This window comes from Balaenoptera acutorostrata, chromosome 21, assembly GCF_949987535.1.
Source record: "Balaenoptera acutorostrata chromosome 21, mBalAcu1.1, whole genome shotgun sequence".
Lineage (NCBI taxonomy): Eukaryota > Metazoa > Chordata > Mammalia > Artiodactyla > Balaenopteridae > Balaenoptera > Balaenoptera acutorostrata.
This window is the reverse complement of record NC_080084.1, coordinates 25,090,193-25,107,590: the sequence shown is the minus strand read 5'-3', so window position 1 is coordinate 25,107,590 and position 17,398 is coordinate 25,090,193. Positions and strand designations below refer to the sequence as shown.

The 17,398-nt window shown below is 37.0% G+C and overlaps 2 protein-coding genes across 2 annotated transcripts in view; one reads left to right on the top strand and one right to left on the bottom strand.

Annotated features, from left to right (window-relative positions):
- The window catches only part of MTNR1A (melatonin receptor 1A), a 104,610-nt gene that overhangs the window by 23,615 nt on the left and 63,597 nt on the right, over nucleotides 1-17,398 (bottom strand). The window lies entirely within an intron of this gene.
- Nucleotides 5,483-17,398, top strand: part of LOC103000341 (coagulation factor XI) — a 39,786-nt gene continuing 27,870 nt past the window's right edge. Inside the window, exons 1-2 of the mRNA XM_057537464.1 lie at nucleotides 5,483-5,541; nucleotides 6,140-6,198. Coding sequence (XP_057393447.1) covers nucleotides 6,141-6,198 — 58 coding nt within the window. The 5' untranslated portion in view covers nucleotides 5,483-5,541; nucleotide 6,140. The remainder of the gene's footprint in view (nucleotides 5,542-6,139; nucleotides 6,199-17,398) is intronic.

The following is a 17,398-nucleotide window of genomic DNA, read 5'->3' as shown; positions in this document are numbered from 1 at the left end:
TCAGAATGGAAGAAAATACTTGCAAATGAATCAACAGACAAAGGATTAATCTCCGGAATATATAGGCACCTCATGCAGCTCAATATTAAAAAAACTAACAACCCAATCTAAAAATGGGCAGAAGATCTAAATGGACATTTCTCCAAAGAAGACATACAGATGGCCAAGAGGCACATGAAAAGCTGCTCAACATCACTAATTATTAGAGAAATGCAAATCAAAACTACAATGAGGTATCACCTCACACTGGTTAGAAAGGGCATCATCAGAAAATCTACAAACAACAAATGCTGGAGAGGGTGTGGAGAAAAGGGAACCCCCTTACACTGTTGGTGGGAATGTAAATTGATACAGCCACTATGGAGAACAGTATGGAGGTTCCTTAAAAAACTAAAAATAGAATTACAATATGACCTAGCAATCCCACTACTGGGCATATACCCAGAGAAAACCATAATTCAAAAAGACACATGCACCCCAATGTTCATTGCAGCACTATTTACAATAGCCAGGTCATGGAAGCAACCTAAATGCCCATCGACAGATGAATGGATAAAGAAGATGTGGCACAAATATACAATGGAATATTACTCAGCCATTAAAAGGAACGAAATTCGGTCATTTGTAGAGATGTGGGTGGACCTAGAGACTATCATACAGAGTGAAGTTAGTCAGAAAGAGAAAAACAAATATCGTATATTAACGCATGTATGTGGAACCTAGAAAAATGGTACAGATGAACCAGTTTGCAGGGCAGAAATTGAGACACAGATGTAGAGAACAAATGTATGGACACCAAGGGGGGAAAGTGGCAGGGGGTGGGGGTGGTGGTGTGATGAATTGGGCGATTGGGATTGACATGTATACACTGATGTGTATAAAATGGATAACTAATGAGAACCTGCTGTATAATAAAATTAAATTAAATTAAATTAAAAGAATAAACTCATTCAAAAACAAACAAAGGATATTGACAAATACAGCTCTGATTCTAAGGACCCTGTATTTTCAGTTAATTCTGATGTGAAATCCTCCTTTGTTTTCTTATTTCTTTAAGAAAATATTATCTTCTAATTAAAAAAAAATGTTCATTATGTAAGATTTATTTGGAAATTAGAGATGAAAAGATAGAAATCACCCATAAAATCATCCTATGGAGATAGTAGTAATACCTCAGTATATCTATTTCTAGTGTTGTTCTATACCTAAATATAAATACATATTTACAAAATTAAGGAAAAAAATAAAGTATACAGTTGGATGTGTGTATCCATATGCAAATACTACACCATTTTATATAAGGGACTTAAGCATCCATGGATTGGTGTCTGCGGGGGGTCCTGGAACCAATTCCTTGCGGATACCCAGGGATGACCGCACTCCCTTTTATTAGAAGGGAATGAGTTCGATGGAAATGTACGTTTCTTCCTAAATTTAGGCCACTAGTGGGTGATAAGGTTGGCAATAGAGGTCTTTAAATCTCTCCACTCCCATTATGATGACACTTCTACAATATGCTCTTGCTTTATGGAACTCATGTCTCAATATGTCGTTAGAACACAGATGTTCTGCCTCTAATTTTGGCATATTTCTTCTAGAATTCTTTCATGGTTAAAGGAAAAGAGAAGCTGTTCATCTATATTAAGTAACCCAGTCATGTCTCAGTTTAGTGTTGGACTTTCAGTAAATTCAATCCTCCAGAACATACCTGTCAAGCTAATAACTGACACCCACTCCCTGAATTTTAATGCCATGGACAACGTCTCTAGTCTCTCACTCAGTGGCTTTTTTTTTTTTTTTTGGTTGCGCCAGGTCTTATTTATTTATTTATTTTTATATTTATTTTTGGCTGTGTTGGGTCTTCGTTTCTGTGCAAGGGCTGATCTCCAGTTGCGGCAAGCGGGGGCCACTCATCATCGTGGTGCGCGGGTCACTCAGTGACTTTTTAAAACTTCATTTAATAAGTAATTTTAATAAAATTGTTTTTTCAGTTTTTCCAAGGCCATAGCTGATAGAAACGACAAATTAAGAGGATGGAAGATGTATTCGTCAATGGATATCAAAGAAAGAGCTTACAAAAGCAAAGCCACCTGGGAAACACCATAGGCTGCGGCACTGAGATCAGGGTCAGCAGCTCTACCCACTTTAATATCCAAAAGACCCCAGTGTAGACCACCCAGCCCCTAAGCTGATCGGAAAAAGTCAGGAACATATGTGATACAAGTAGAAAAGAGTCCTATCCTATGGTTAACCTTCTTATCTAGAAAGTGGATATACGTAGAAAATCTTGTTCCCAGATGACCTTGGATAATTGGAGTTTTATTTGTGGAAATCAGTCTTATTTATCAATTTTATGCACTTATGTTTAAACCTTTGTGTTTGTTTGTTTGTTTGAAGTGACCCTACATTAAATGTGAAATTCAATGTAAAGTAAAAAAATATTGCTACATGTTACCTTTTGGACTAAAATCTTCATTTAGCCCCAGAATAATTTGTTATTCATATTTTAATTGGAAATTCTCCAAAACCGTGTCAGAGTTGGAAATGAGAAATTATATCATCTTCTGTAGTATGGAAATGCAGATGCTGATTTTTTTTAATTAAAGGATGATCAAATATCCGTTTATATCCCTATTACCTGTCTTACTTCTACTCAAAAGAGGTATCTCAAGAAAAATAAATTTTAAACATGGGTGCTACATTTTATTCTAAGAATTGATGTCAGTTTGAAATATGGATCTTTTTAAAGGATAAGTTAGTGGATGACTGATTCATAATGTAATTAAAGTAAAAGCACTTTTGAATTCATGTCATTAGTGTCACTCAGGCTTTCTAACAAAATGATCCTCATGCTGTTATCAGACTGATTTCGAGTTTCCCATACTCTGAAGAATAAACTAGAGGAGAAGTAGAAATACCAGAATGTTTTGCTCAGCTGATAGCAAAAAGTAAAATCTCTTAGGGCTACCTGGGAGTCAGCAAAAACCATAAGCATCATTGGTTCACAGGGATTTACAGCTTAGAAATCTCTCCAGGTGGTGGACTGTTGAATTGATGTTCTATTCCTTGTCACAGACAACCAAAGAATGTCAGCTTTGAACCAACAGACCTTTCTCACAAAGAGATACTGGGCACAGAAGGGTCAGTTTTTACCCTGGAAGGTATCTGGATCAAATGCATTTATTTCCAGCATCTAATGAGATGCTGATAGAAACATTTAACTTTGACCCCCTTTTTCTAGGAACAGCACCTTCTTTATTTTTGGAATTATCCTGGGATATCCCCACCTTCTGTTCTCCTCATCCTTTTGCTTCCCCAAACCACACCCGCTGTAAACATATGGTTCTAGAGGAAGCAATGGAGAGCCTCCCTCCTGCCCTGTCGCTCTCACACTTTGAGTCTCTAGAACTTTTATACTAACAGCAGAAGGAAACTGTTTTTAAAAGGATCATGTGATGAGATTAGGCACACCCAGATAAGCCCCATTTTGATTAGCTCAAAGTTGACTGTTTAGTAACCTTAATTACATCTGCAGAATTGCTTTTGTCCTGTAACATAGCGTAATGATGGACAGACAGGGTACCCCAGCTTCTTCAGTCCCTGGGATCTGAGTGGGAAATCTTGGGAGATATTTCAGAATTCTGCCTACCACTGCCTCTTTCCAACTTCATTCTGATTTGGTTCTTCCGAATCTACAAAGAAAATTTTAGTTTTAATGTATTATGAGAACATATGTTCCACTGTAAGAAAAATTCAAAAGAAACACAGAAGTATATTTAAATAGGTTAAAATTGGTAATTGCACCTTTTAGGGAAACAACCTCCGAGGGTTTCCGCTGTGATTTGGAGACAAGGTAGTTTTTCTCCCAGTCATCTTTTTTTCCTGATGAGGCCAGTAGCAGATGAAATCTCCAATTTAAATTATTTAATATTGCACAAGCCAGAGGATTCCCTTTTGTCGTTTGCTGGTGTACCAGTTGATACCCTGAATTTAAATGGCAGTACAGCATGAATATTTGAAATATGCTACTTCATTACAGCCAGAAAATATTTTATTGGCAACATTATCCTACATTTTTAATAAACACTGTTCTGCTGTTCTGCACTGCAGTAACATGCATTAAATATTTATTTAAGAACTAACTCCCTAAAAATCTAATTTACTAGCCAGAAAGATGTATTGCATTTTTGAAGAATAGTTAGAAAACAAAGGAGATTTAGTGGGCAAGGGATTATAGTCTTTAAATATTTTTAAAAGCACAAAAAAGAGAATAAATCATTTTGTATGGATCTAGTAGGTTAATCTAAGAATGATGGATAGAAGTGGCAAGGAGGTATAGTTCAGTATATAGGGAGACTTTTTCTTAAAAATAAAAATAAAATAGAATTCCCTGAACAGGAACAGGCTCCTAGGAAAACCAGTATGTTTCTTTCAGGTCTAGGTGTCCTGACAGAGGAGTCTAAACTCTATGCTAAGAGTGCTAACTTTGTCTGACAAGGGGCAGATAGTAAGTCTTTTCAGCTTTGCAGGCCGTACTGTTTCTGTCACAACTACTTAACCCTGTAGGGTGAAAGCAACCATGGATAATACAGGAATGAATGAGCATGACTGTGTTCCAATAAAACTTTATTTACAAAAATAGTCTGTGAACAGTGGTTTGTCAATCCCTGCTATGTCTTATTTCCTGAACTGGATGGGAGGAAGACCTAAAAATTGACCAATTCCCTTCCATCCTTAAAACTTCAGTGTTACAGGATTCCTTCACTAGGATATAGGAAGGCATGGATACCATTTGTCAAAAGGGTCTTCGTGCCTTCCAGGATGATCTATCCATTCCCACCCCTTATTCAGTTGTGTATCCAGGTTATTATATTGGAAAAGTCTAGTTAAGATTTATTATGACCCCAAATAACTAGGAATGTTATGGATCTTTTAAAAAATGGAAGCCTCTACATGAATTCTGTGGTCTTATTATGAAATAGTTAATGTATTTAATAGCTGAACACAGGAATGGGACATTCATAGAATATGTTGACAGGACGAAAAGTTGAAACTGTTGGCAGAAAACCAAAGTCAATATCGGAGCCAGGAGCCAAGCAAATACTGCCTGCCTAGAGCCCCATAGGGAAAGCTCAAAGACTGGCCTTTTTTTTTTTTTTAAAGATTTTATTTATTTATTTTTTAATTGATTAATTGATTGATTGATTGATTGCTATGTTGGGTCTTCGTTTCTGTGCTAGGGCTTTCTCCAGTTGTGGCAAGCGGGGGCCACTCTTCATCGCGGTGCGCGGGCCTCTCACTACCGCGGCCTCTCCTGTTGCGGAGCACAGGCTCCAGACGCGCATGCTCAGTAATTGTGGCTCACGGGCCCAGCCGCTCCGCGGCATGTGGGATCTTCCCAGACCAGGGCTCGAACCCGTGTCCCCTGCATTAGCAGGCAGATTCTCAACCACTGCGCCACCAGGGAAGCCCAAGACTGGCCATTTTTAAGTGGCGAGAGACACCCTCACCTCCAGAACTACGAAGCAATTGTGCTTTCAGGTAGAGAATTTCTGTTATTCTGATTGCTTCCAAATAGTTTTTTTTTTCTTCATTAAGCATTGTTTTTACTTTATGAAGAAACTACTAGTTGATGTTCTAATTCCCTGTGTATCTAGAGAATGTAGAAGGAATTATTATTCTTACATGTGGAAATATTTAAATGGAAGATATTTTTAAATCAAAGAGAATATTGAATGATTTAAAAATTTAAAACGGGCTTGAAGATTTTGAATATCTTTCCTTAGGGATTCTGGACCAATACTATTGCTGTGGTTTACAATAATTTTCTTTTTGTTCAAATCAAGAGGCTTCACAAGTGTTTAATTGCCTTCTACCAATTCCCTTTCCATAATTACTAAGAACATAGGTGCCAAATGAACAATAAACACAACAGTAGTCTAGAGGTCTCAATTTGTATCCTGTGCCAAGTCCTTGGGTACAAAACGTACAGAAAACCCTTGCTTTCTATACTGGTAATTGGGTGCTTAGATTTGCTATTCAGACATTTACAAGAAAATCTGTATCAGCTTAAATTAAGGTTCATGTTGAATATGATCTACAACCAGTAGAGTTATGCGTGTGTTGCCTTCTCTTTTAGGATGATTTCATTCAGACAAGCAGCTTACTTCATTTGCTTGTTTGCTACGGTTTCCTGTGGTGAGTGGATTATCTATAAGACCTAAAGTTAAGGGTGAATGGGAGAGTAATTAAGCAAGACATCCACCCCTCAGGGCACATTAAGGTTCAGCACCAACTACCACTGAGATGTATTGCCTTATATACACCAGAGGGAGGAGCCCAGAGGTGAGAATGTCTTGGTAGGTGTTAACAGAAACTTCAGTTTGGAAATGACTCTCTATAAAGCAGATCTTACTATAGTCAGCCCTCTATTTTTATTATCAACATTTAAAAAAATCAACTTTATCTGAATATTCAAGAGTGCTAGGAATTTTATAGTGTCTGGGGTCCAGTCCAAGTATCATAATATGTATTCAGTACATATTTTTACTCTTTTAGACCTCTGGGGAATTATTTCAGAAATGAAAGTACCTGGTTTACATTTAATTTAGTAAACCATCCACTTGAATAGTTTGAGCTTCAACATCAGGTTTTGATCTTATTTCTCTTTCTATCCATTCCATTAAAGTTTCACAAAATAGGGATGATTCTGGACTCTGTTTTTCATTAATCATTGTAGAATGGAGTTTCCTCGATGCCACCATTATGGGTGATTTCTGAGTCTATGTTGACTTTAGACCACACCACAATGATTGTTTACTTATCTCTCAGATGTATGGTTAAGATAAACACCTCTAGGATAAGGGTTACATTTGGAAAGAAATATAATTTCTTAAGGAAGAAGCTTTTGTTCCCTAAACCAAACTCCCCTCCATCTGCCCCCTCATTCCTAATTGCTCTGAGCCATAATCATTACCACAAACAAATACATTGAATGCTGAGAAGCAGAAGCCAGAGATGCTGTGAACCATGGCCACTTCAATTTTATTATTTTTGAAAAAAATTTATGATCATGCTAGGAAAATTAGAGGTGCAAATTAGCAGAAAATGAGAAACTACCTATTGTCTGTAGTCTTATAATACAGGAATGGCCTTTGTTAAAAATCTTTTGTTTAGTCTTTCAGATATTTTTTCTGCACACATTTACACACTCAACAAAGATGTTATTAATTACAAATAGTTTTTTGTAACTTATGTTTCCCATTTATAGCAATCTTTTCATGCAACTAAATATATATCACATTTTCTGGAGCTTAATATTCTTCTCTATTCATGGTATTTTTGTATGTAACTTCTTATACACGTTTATTTCTGTAGAATAAATTTTTGGAAATTAAAATACCAGATATGAAGATGTGCATATTTTTGAAGGTTTTATGACATACATCATAAAATTAGCTTCCAGAAAAGTTATTCCCAAGCTGACTTTTTCTACCAGCAGAGAGAATAATCATTTACCCCACTTAGGTCAACTCTAAAAACCATCTATTTTTTTGTGGCCTAGTATATATTCACTTTTCTGGAAACAATATCCTAATTTATTTCTGAGAACTGCTGCCTCCCAGTTTGGGTCCATGTGATGGTGACCCACGCAGGCTTGAACCAGTGAGGAATGCACACATCCTGCTGTCTGCAGTGACCTGACCAGAGCCAAAGCCTTTCAACTTCTAGAAATAAAACTCTCATTTTTTTTTTTTTTCCGATTGGACTTGAATTACGTGAGAATACAGAGGCCTGAGTTTCTGGCCTCATCTTGCCACTCTGTGGAGCTTGAGAGCAAAGACAACACTTGGGAAGAATAGATGACATGACAATTGAAGACAATTAGATTGTGTCTTGAGAGCATCAGCTGAGCACCACATCCAGTTATTTCTGAAGCCACATCCACCATGGGCTCTATGGCTTTGTATCAGTACATTTCATTTATGCTCAAGTCACTTTGAACTAGTTTTTTTTTTTTTAATTATTTTCAACTAGAATCAGTGCATCAACACTGGTCAATTTAAAATTTTTGCTGGTGAGTAACATGGCATCTAGTTGTTTTAACTTGCCTGTATTTGATTCTTACCATTTTTCATAGCCTTACTAGTTGCCTGTATTTCTTTTGCAATTTATCCTTTCATATCCTTCACCCAATTTTTAAAAATTAAAGTGTTTTTCTTCTGCATATTGATTATGAATTTTTTTTAAAACAAGACTGAATAACCTGCCCAAAGTCCTTGGACACAGGGGCCAGTGTGATATAATTTAACAGAACATTTTATGCTATGAGACAACTTATGTAACGGTGCTTCACATACACTCTAAAATATAATACAAACAAGCCTATCCTTGCGGTCATCATCACCATCATCCTTGTGGTCATTATTACCAACTTAGGAGGATAAGCAAGACCACTTATTAGAACTTTCTTTCTGATCCACTTCAAAGTTAGCGTATTTTTAGTTGCCCCCTCTCATCAGCAGAGTCACCTGGCAGTTCGCAAAGGCTCAGTTACAGAATGGGAACTCCCGGGCTAGCATCAGCCATTGTTTGGAACCTTGTTTGTGCACTGGGATGGGGGAGAATGGCTGCTTGATAGTTACGAATCAGCCAAAAACACCAACTGTCTAAAACACAGGTCACTTTGAAGTTATTGTCAGTGGACCAGATGGCAACTTGTATTCCCAGAAGCTTCCACCTGGAGAGATCTCCACTCTTTCTAAATATGAACCTTACCCAAGTCTTAGTCATCTTAGCTACACCTCCGAGGGGAAGAGAATCAATCTTGCTGCATTGGGTGTCGTAATAGGGCCCAGGGTCAGAATCCCCAGAGGTGTGGGTTAGCGCAGAGGAAATTTTAATCTTTAATGCTAACGAAATGCATGTGTCTAAGCTGTCCATTCCCTGAAAGGCAATATAAAAATAGGGATTACTAGAATTGAAGTGTGGTTACTGCCCTGGGGAATGGACAAGGTTGTCATTGGAATATGTATGGTTAATGGACTGTTGACCAAATGCAGAGAAGGTTCTACCTGAGTTGGAAAAGCTTAGAAGGCAGACTTTGACGTGGGTCTTTCAAGGTAAACCTAAATTCATATATAAAAGTTAACACTTTAATATATGAAACAATAAAAGTAAAGGTAACACAATACTCTAATAATATGTGGGATGCAGGGGACTTTAGAGCTGTGAACAATTCTAAACAGCAATAGTTCAAAATGTATTTTCAATTTGGTAAATGCGTGCATTTGCTTAAACTATCTAAAACTCAAGCGTCTAGACCCTGAGCAAATATTACCTCCTTTGCACTAATTCCTAAAGTAATAACTACTTAATAACCCCTAGATTGCTTGAGTTAAACTGAGATGAGGAACATCATTTAACATTGCACATAAGAAAAGAGAACAAGATTAGGAGTCAGAAGAGTTGGGGTTATGTCCCAGGACATTCATTAGCTGTGTGGATCTTGGGCAAGTCTGTACTGCCTTGAGATTCAGTTACATACCCTCTTTCTTAAAAAAAGAAAAAAAGTCAGATGCATATGATGAAATCTGTCTCTAGCTTCCCTTTCAGACCTGTTGTGAGAATGTAGTGCAGATATTTGTTATGAAAGTGCTTTGAAAAATGATCATACATCATTATTTTTAAGGCATGATATTTTCACAGCATGTTAGAAGACAGGGAGAAACCAAGCTAAGATTGCATTTGGGGGGAATAATTTATGTACAAATTATGATTGAGTGTGATTAATAAAAATCAACCAAATATAAAAACCAAACAAATAAATAAATAGGCAGGAACAGGAACTTTAGACTCTTGGAAAATTTATTGAATCCCCTTCCACTGAAACCATAAGTAAGTTAAAAATACAAACAAAGCTAAATTGCATAAAATTAAAATTTTCTTCTGTTTCTAGAAAGAGATATTGAATAATCCAGATTGTGGAGTTTTAGGTCATTATTACTTAGTCACTGAATAAAAGTGTTGTAGTTTTTAATCTTGGTATATTTTTATTGACAAATACTACAATATAACCCTTAGTTTTCTTAATATAAAAACAAATATATAAATATATATAACAAAAATAAAATATTTGGATAGAGTAAAATATCACTCAAATTTATTGTAGCAAAAACAAAATAAATAAAATTAAAAATAACTTAGAAAAAACCTTAGAAAAAATAGAATAGGAAACCTTAGAAAAAATGGGAGGACTAGGAGACCAGAAAACTTTAATTCTGATGATGATTGCTACTAATGACTTGGGAAACAATTTCCCACCCTATCCTAATAAATTTAAGGCAAATGGACTATTTCTCTAACATGACTGATCTGAAAGTGGAAAGTGCTAAAAAGATTCTCTCAACTGATGGGTTGGCAGAACCTGAAAATAACCATGATGGGAATATGCATCATTGCTGTTTTACCTTTGCCATATACAGGTAATTTTGTAGATTTAAATTGCAGATGTTTTTAAAATTTTTCATCCTTTCCCCCTGCCCCAGTAACACCACTCCATCAACACACATACACACACTGTGTGCCTGCCGTTTGTGTAATAATCAGCCCTTAGTTCTAAACATGGGGGCCTAGCTTAGTCAATATATAGTTTACCTGAGGAGGAGTACTTTTCCTATTTTATAAGATCAAATTGATATCTTAATACAATTTAGTGTAAATTCTTCAATTAGGCATTATTTTCCACTGTGATATCCAAGGAAAACTTAAAGAAAAAATAATATTGTGCCTTTCTCAATACCCCTAGTTATTGTTTCCCCCCCAACTTAGTCTACTCACAGAGCTTGATTTAATGTTCCCTTCTAACGTTCCCCAGATATCTTCAATTAAAGGGAAAAATTGCTCCCAGGCACATAAAGTCTCTAAACTCAGGACCGATTTTAGTTTAAAACATTTACAGGTAGGTTTATAGCTTTTAACTAATCATTAAGAAAACTTTTCGTTTTTAAATATTCCATCCCAATTCTTAGCCTGTTTCTTTTCTCGTGTAAAGCAGAATTGGAAAGAGATCCCATTTCTACAACTTACAAATTCCTGCCATCATTATTGCCTTGTTTCTCTTCCACTGCTCATTGATAATTCCAGCATGAAATATTACCTGTATTGCTGCACAGACCTTGCAGTCTGGGAAGTAAACTAACCCCTTTTCCATGCTAGTGCTCTAAAACATATTGGAATGTATTTATTTCAAGTAGAGTTTGATAGTTTGAAATAAAAATTCTAAATCCCCTAATTAATGGGGCAGTTGCCAAAAACGGAATATTATCCTTCAAAACTACCCAGCCCAGACTTCGAAAACAAACTTATGGTTACCAAAGGGGAAACATGGAAGGGAGGGATAAATTAGGAGTTTATATACACACAACTGTATATAAAATAGGTAACCAAAAAGGACCTACTGTTCAGCACAGGAAGCTCTACTCAACATTCTGTAATAACCTATATGGGAAAAGAATCTGAAAAAGAATGGATATATGTATGTGTATAACTGAATCGCTTTGCTATACACCTGAAACTAACACAATATTGTAAATCAACTATGCTACACTATAAAATAAAAAATAAAAAAAAACCACTACCCAGCCCAAATTGATGATTTACTTCCAGAAGGGAAACTGATTGAATTTGCTCTATGCGTTTTATTTGGACAGCTTGTCACCGAAACATTTATAGAGGAATTGATATGAGAGGAGTCAATTTCAATGTATCTAAGGTGAGCAGTGTTGAAGAATGCCAAGCAAGGTAGACCGATAGCATTCACTGCCCGTTTTTCACATACGCCACGCAAACCTTCTTCAGTGCAGGGCGCTGGTGAGTAAAATTCCCAGTGTCTGTTCTTTCTCATGGTGTTTTTAGGATTTAATTGTATTCTTCATAACCTTTTTTTTTTTTCCCAGCTGAAAACTGGACAGGGCTTTTAGACCTAACCACTCTTATTTACTCAATTTTGGCGTCATTTTTCCTGAAAAGAGTAATTTCCATTTGGCCCGCAAATTTCCATTTGTGCTTGCAGAATGAGGGTTCAGCAAATAATGTAGAAGAATGGCTCCCACTGCATCCTCACCTTAACCCTCCCTCTGCAGAGCGGGGGGATGTCTATTTGATGAATAACAGAAAACCCTAACCCAGTCATCACCAAGGTCTTGCTTTGTTTATTTTCCACTGACCATGGATCATTTTCAACTGGAAATGGACTTCTGCAGGTACCTGGAAGCTTAGGAAGCAAAGTAACCTCTGTTTTTCACATTCAGGAACAACTGCCTATTAAAGTACAGTCCACGAGGGACACCTAGTAGTATAAAGGTGCTGGCTAACATGGAATCTGGATTCTCACCGAAGCCCTGTGCAGACTCGGAAATTGGTAATTGTATGGCTCCTACTTCACTCTGTGATTGTAGTAGGCAGAAAAAGAGCCCCCCAAAGACATCCACATCCTAATACCTGGAATCTGTGAATATGTTACCTTATAGGGCAAAAGAGGCCTTATTAAATATGTGATTACGTTAAAGACTTTGAGATGGGAGATTATTCTGGATTATATGGATGGGCCCGATGTAGTCACAAGCGTCCTTATAAAAGAAAGAGATACCAGAAGGGACAGAGTCAGAGAGAGAGAGAGAGAGAGATTTGAAGAGGTTACACTTCTGGCTTTGAAGATGGAGGAAGGGTCCATAAGCGAAGAAATGCAGGTGGCCGCTAGAATCTGGAAAAGGTAAGGAGCCCTGCCAGCCTCTTGATTAAAAAGCCCAGTAAGGGGCTTCCCTGGTGGCGTAGTGGTTGAGAGTCTGCCTGCCAATGCAGGGGACACGGGTTCGAGCCCTGGTCTGGGAAGATCCCACATGCCACGGAGCGGCTGGGCCCGTGAGCCATGATTACTGACCCTGCGCGTCTGGAGCCTGTGCTCCGCAACAAGAGAGGCCACGACAGTGAGAGGCCCGCGCACCGCGATGAAGAGTGGTCCCCACTTGCCACAACTAGAGAGAGCCCTCGCACAGAAACGAAGACCCAACACAGCCAAAAATAAATTAATTAATTAAAAAAAAAAACAAAAAAAAAACCCTCTACTTGTAAACTGCCTTCACTGATTAAGTCCCCTTTAGTTATTAAAAAAAAAAAAAAAAAAGCCCAGTAAGACCCATTTCAGACTTCTCGACTGCTGATCTCCAGAACTGTGAGATAATACATCCGTGATGTTTTAAGCCACTACATTTGGGATAATTTGTTACAGCAGCCATAGGAAACTAGTACAGTGACATTGTAGAGAAAACTATAAGGTCATTTCTTGGTGGTGTCTGTTACCTAGTGAAATGACTCTAGCATAATGAATCAATGAAACCCTGTAGTCTCAGACACAGAGGTAATTTTAATTGAATTATCCAGAAACTTTGCTATGACATTCTACCTTATTTAGCATATTAGCATGTCAATGATAGCATGTTATTGAAGCCAAATAGCCAACAGTCACTTCTACACAGTATCAAGTGCTGACCCTGTACCAGGTCCTGAATGGGGAGCTCCTGGGAAGACTGGGAAGTTGGCAACAATGCACACCTTTTCCTATCTGTTCCCATCCTCCCCAAACACACCTCCTCCATGGTGTGTTCCAGATTCATTGCTTCGAATTAACTGATTATTTAATTTTTTAATATTCAGATTTGGTTCTTTTTTTAAATATAATTTCTCTCTTTATTGATATTCTCTATCTGGCGAGACATTGATTTCATACTTCTCTTCAGTTCTTTAGACATGGTTTTCTTTCATTCTTTGAACATATTTAAAATAGCTCATGTAAAGTCTTGGTATAGTAAATCCAATGTTTGTGCTTCCTCAGCAATGGTTTATACTGACCTTTAATTCTGTGTATGGGCCATAGCTCCTTGTTTCTTTACATGTCTTGTAATTTTTTTGTGAAAAAAAAATTAGACTTTTTAAATACTAGCATGTGACAACTCTGGAAATCAAATTCCCTCCTTCCTCAGAGTTTTTTGTTGTTACCATTTTGTGTTGTTGTTACTGTTTGTTTGGTGACTTTCCTGAACTAATTGTGTAAAGTGTTTAGTCTTCGTTGTACATGGCCACGGATGTCTCTGCTTGGTTTTCTTCGTAGTTAGCTAATGATGGGACAGAAGTTTCCTTCAGTGCCTGAAACCAGTGAGTTTCCCAGCCTTGAACAAGGGGCTTTTTGTGAGAGTTAGGGCATGCTTACACTACCCCCGCAGGGATTTTGCAACTTTGCCCTGATCTCCACTTTCTGCTGACACAGAGCTCACAAAGGTCAATGTCAGCTGGCTCAGGGCTTCCTCAGATCACTCACGGGCTTGTGCACAGCCTTGGTCATGCACGCAGTCAGCTCTATACATGCTCATGGCCTTCTAGATGCCCAGGATTATGTCAGAGATTTTCAGGCTTTCCCTGGTTTTCCTTTTAAGATTTTTATTGGCTTGTGGTTTGTCCCAGCTGTGACTGCTGCCTTAGGTAGCTACAATGTTGTGTAATGGCCATAGTTGTTTTTTGTGACAAATACTTCCAAGGAAAACGCCGTTAACACTGAGGAAGCTCTGAGTCAGGTGAAAGAAACTCAATCCTTGGGAGTGGGGTTTTCCTGAGAACTTCCACACAAATAATGACAATGCTCTGGGGACAGAGCTTTGGGGCAGCTCCAGCTCCGATCTGCCCCCTCCTGGGGCTGTTAGGCTGCTGGTTTTCCCCGTGACTGAGGGTGTTTTCAAGGCTTCTGTGGAGCTGGGGAGAGGGGGTGGGAACAGGGCAAGTTAAAACCCCACAAAACTTGCTGTTCTTATTGAGATTTGGCTGTTTTTCTTGAATAAACTCTCCCTGGACTTTTATAAACCTTTGGTTAATTCCTAGAGTTCTGAAACAACGTTGATTTTGACAATTCTGCCAGCGCGTTACTTTTATGGAGGAGAGAGGATTTGCGAGGTCCTTACTCTGTCATTCCCACTAACATCCTGTAGTGCTTTTGGTATACGAATCAAATGAAAAACAAACTAGCTTTAAAAAAGAACATGGTCTTTGGAACAAGATAGCCCTTGTCCTTCTGTCATCTGGACAGGGTAGACTGTGACTGCACTTTGTATTCAGCTCTGTGTTCCACATTTTGTACAGAGCAACGGACAAGTGGAACACTTCAAAGGAGAGTAACCCGAATGGTGAGATATCTAGAAATCATGGAAAATAAGATACAGTTAAATAAACAGGTTAAAGACATTAAACCTGAAAAAGAGTCAGGATGACTGTTTTAAATTTTTGCTTTTGAAGGACTGTCATTGGGAAAAGGATTAGATTAATCTGTGTAGTTTTATAAGGCAGATACTACCATGATAAAAATAAGAAAAAAATTCCAACACCTGCAGTGATCCAGAAGTGAGCCTTGCCATGAGGTAGTCAGCTCCTTTTCACTATAAATGTCTTAAATAAATGTTGAACAACTTGTCAAGGGTATCCTTGAGAGGATGCAGTTGTAGGTAGGTATGGATGACCCATAAGTTCTCTTCCAGCTTCAAGAGTCTGGTTTGTTTTTGTTTTTGTTTTGAAAAAAATAAAAAAAGATTTAATTAGTTAAGGTCTAATTTCCTAAACTGCCCATCTGAAGATATTATGTTATGGTGAACACTCCCAAAATATGTCCAAGGGGAGCCTGGACACTGGTGGAAATTAAACTATTTGTAAATAAATTGTTCTTTGTGAAAAATGCTCACTTACATTTCCTCAAAGAACAAAATATTCTTCTATTGTCAAAGGTTTGTTTTTTTCAAAAATTATATATGTATACTTTTTCCAGTTTTATTGAGATATAATTGACATACAGTCAATTATAAACTTATACATGCATAAGTTTAAAGTGTACAGCATAGTGTTTTGACTTATATGTGTTGTGAAATGATCACTGCTATAAATTTGGTTGGCATCCATCATTTCATACAGATACACACACCAAAAAAAAAAAGAAAAAAAAAATTTTTCCCCCTAATGGTGAGAACTCTTAAGATCAACTCTCTTAACAACTTTCAAATATACCATACAGCAGTGTTTTTCATGGGTGAATAATATTCCATCATATATATATATATATATATATATATATATATATATATATATATATATCTCACAGTGTCTTTATCCCTTCATCTGTCAAAGGAAACATCTTAAGTTTCCATGTCTTGGCTATTGTAAATAATGCTGCCATAAACATGGGGGTGCAGATAGCTCTTGGACAGTGTTGTTATTTCCTTCCAATATATTCCCAGAAGTGGAATTTCTGGATCATATGATAGTTCTGTTTTTAATTTTTTGAGGATTCTTCATACTGTCTTCCATAATGGCATTTGTTATCTCATATCTTTTTGATAATTATCATTCTAACATGTGTGAGATAATATCTCATTGTGGTTTTAATTTGCATTTCCATGATGATTACTGAGGTTGAGCACCTTTTCATGTACCTTTTGGCCAGTCATTATCTTCTTTGAAAAAATGTCTATTCAAGTCCTTTGCCCATTTGACAATTAGATTATTTGGTTTCTTTTCTTTTTTTGGCTTTTGAATTGTGTGAATTCTTTAAGTATTTTGGATATTAACCCCTTATTAGATAAATGTTTGCAAATATGTTTTCCCATTCTGTAGGTTGTCTTTTCATTTTGTTGATAAAAATACTAATTTTAAAATTATCATTTTGAATATGTAAAACAAAAACTGAATGATAAGAGCGTCTAGGCTTTCAGATTGTAGGCAATAAGAGAGAATTTGAGAGATTTTTATGGAGATGAGAGGATGGCAGAGAAAATGAAAGTTCTTTGGTCAACCTAAGGTTCTAGGGTGGTCCCAACGCTGCATCAGAGCCCAATACAGGGCTCTCTCTCTCTCTCTCTCTCTCCTTCTCTCTCTCCTCTCTCTTTGTCTGTGTGTGTAACTCTACCTTCTCACCTTTACTATTTTTATCCAAAGAAATGACCTTAATGGAAAAGTCATCATTCTCATTTGTTTTAAGACTGTAGTCTTACTTCTATATTTATTTTATTGCCTCCTTCTGAAGTTGTACATTGTTTTACCTAATAGGGAAAATCCAAAATACCCTACAAAAGACAAATGTTCCTTTGGTATCAAATGAAGAATGCCAGAAAAGTTACAGAGATTATAAAATAACCAAACAGATGATCTGTACTGGCTGTAAAGAAGGAGAGAAAGATGCTTGGAAGGTAATGCATTGGATTATGAAAACACATAATAGGCCACTTGAGAAAAATCATTTCAAAATATATTTTTTTCAAGAGTACTTCACTATAGTTTTCCAAATAATTCAGAACCAAATAATCTGAAA